The 2,706-nt window shown below is 33.1% G+C and overlaps 1 protein-coding gene across 1 annotated transcript; it reads left to right on the top strand.

Moving 5' to 3' along the window:
• Positions 1-486: 486 nt before the first annotated feature.
• On the top strand, positions 487-1,785 carry LOC132727921 (uncharacterized). Its single transcript, XM_060713514.1, has one exon. The coding sequence runs from the start codon at positions 487-489 to the stop codon at positions 1,783-1,785; it is 1,299 nt and encodes a 432-aa protein (XP_060569497.1).
• The last annotated feature ends 921 nt before the right edge of the window (positions 1,786-2,706 follow it).

Below are 2,706 nucleotides of genomic sequence, written 5' to 3'. Positions count from 1 at the left end.
AAATCCGTCATGTTACAAATGTCTTTTTATATGAGAAACACTGTCATGTTACAAATTTCTTCTTACATGAGAAACACCCCCATGTTAAAAATGTCATCTTATACGAGAAACACCGTCATGTAACAAATGTCTTCTTATATGAGAAACACTGTCATGTAACAAATGTCTCATTACATGAGAAACACCGTCATGTTACACATTTCTTCTTATATGAGAAACACCGTCATGTTACAAATGTCATCTTATACGAGAAACACTGTCATGTTACAAATTTCTTCTTACATGAGAAACACACCCATGTTAAAAATGTCATCTTATACGAGAAACACCGTCATGTAACAAATGTCTTCTTATATGAGAAACACTGTCATGTAACAAATGTCTCATTACATGAGAAACACCATCATGTTACAAATGTCTTCTTATATGAGAAACACCGTCATGTTACAAATGTCTTCTTGTATGAGAAACACCACCATGTAACAAATGTCTTCTTATATGAGAAACGCCGTCATGTTACAAATGTCTTCTTATATGAGAAACACCGTCATGTTACAAATGTCTTCTTCTATGAGAAACACCGTCATGTTACAAATGTCTCATTACATGAGAAACACCGTCATGTTACAAATGTCTTCTTATATGAGAAACACCGTCATGTTACAAATGTCTCATTACATGAGAAACACCACCATGTTAAAAATGTCATCTTATACGAGAAACACCGTCATGTTACAAATGTCTTGTTATATAAGAAACACAGTCATGTTACAAATTTCTTCTTATATGAGAAACACAGTCATGTTACAAATGTCTCATTACATGAGAAACACCACCATGTTAAAAATGTCATCTTATACGAGAAACACTGTCATGTTACAAATGTCTTCTTATATGAGAAACACCATTATGTTACAAATGTCATCTTATATGAGAAACAACACCATGTTACAAATGTCTCCTAATCCAAGAAACGCCATCATATTACAAATGTCATCTTATATGAGAAACACCGTCATGTTACAAATGTCTTCTTATATGAGAAACACAACTATGTTAAAAATGTCATCTTATACAAGAAACACCGTCATGTTACAAATGTCTTCTTATATGAGAAACACAATTATGTTAAAAATGTCATCTTATACAAAAAACACTGTCATGTTACAAATGTCTTCTTATATGAGAAACACCGTCATGTTACAAATGTCTTCTTATATGAGAAACACCACCATATTAAAAATGTCATCTTATATGAGAAACACCGTCATGTTACAAATGTCTTCTTATATGAGAAACACCATTATGTTACAAATGTCATCTTATAGGAGAAACAACATCATGTTACAAATGTCTCCTTATCCAAGAAACGCCATCATGTTACAAATGTCTTCTTATATGAGAAACACTGTCAAGTTACAAATGCCTTCTTATATGAGAAACACCATTATGTTACAAATGTCATCTTATATGAGAAACAACACCATGTTACAAATGTCTCCTTATCCAAGAAACGCCATCATGTTACAAATGTCATCTTATATGAGAAACGCCGTCATGTTACAAATGTCTCCTTATATGAGAAACAACACAATGTTACACATGTCATCTTATTTGAGAAACACTGTCATGTTACAAATGTCTCATTATATGAGAAACACCGTCATGTTACAAATGTCTTCTTATATGAGAAACACCGTCATGTTACAAATGTCTTCTTGTGTGAGAAACACCGTCATGTTACAAATGTCTTCTTGTATGAGAAACACCGTCATGTTACAATGACTCTTTATATGAGAAACACCGTCATGTTACAAATGCCTTCTTGTGTGAGAAACACCGTCATGTTACAAATGTCTTCTTGTATGAGTTACACCGTCATGTTACAAATGTCTTCTTATATGAGAAACACCGTCATGTTACAAATGTCTTCTTGTGTGAGAAACACCGTCATGTTACAAATGTCTTCTTGTATGAGAAACACCGTCATGTTACAAATGACTCTTTATATGAGAAAACACCGTCATGTTACAAATGCCTCTTTATTAGGTAACACTGTCATGTTACAAATGACGCTTTATATGAGAAACACCACCATGCTACAAATGTCTCCTTATATGAGAAACACCATCATGTTACAAACGATTTCCTATATGAGAAACACCGTCGTGTAACAAATGTCCACTTATACGAGGAACAGCACCATGTTACAAATGACTCCTTATATGGGAAACACCGTCTTGTTATAAAAGTTTCCTAATTGGAAATATACCATTGTGGCACGTATGTGTACAAATGTTTCCTGATCGGAGAAACACCATCATATCACAGATGTTTCTTTATTGGAGAAACATCATCATGTCACAAATGTTTTGTTAAAGGAGATACAGCGACCGGTCATAAATGTCTCCTTTTAGATTAAACATTATTTTATGTCACAAATGTTGACTGTATACCATATTTTGTAATGTTAATTGTTTGCCCTTTAACACCTACATTTTGAATGCCATCTCTTTTATGTTTTGCTCAAAACCATAAAATGGAAGATAATTTCGTAGAGATTTACCGCAGATTTATCATCTGTAGTGTATCTAACCATGAGATCGATTATTGCACATAAAGCAAATCATGCATATAAATGTAAAATGATTTGATAATGATAAACAAACATAAAATACGACTTGATTGAATGTGACATAATAACGG

The sequence above is a fragment of the Ruditapes philippinarum genome, unplaced genomic scaffold (assembly GCF_026571515.1).
Source record: "Ruditapes philippinarum isolate M1 unplaced genomic scaffold, ASM2657151v2 ctg5601_1_1_1_1, whole genome shotgun sequence".
NCBI classification, from domain to species: Eukaryota; Metazoa; Mollusca; class Bivalvia; order Venerida; family Veneridae; genus Ruditapes; species Ruditapes philippinarum.
This window is presented reverse-complemented; position numbering and strand designations above follow the sequence as displayed.

What these genes read in the sequence shown, in the direction of transcription:
- LOC132727921 (XM_060713514.1), top strand. Translation starts at nt 487, where the DNA reads ATGTCTTCTTATATGAGAAACGCCGTCATGTTACAAATGTCTTCTTAT.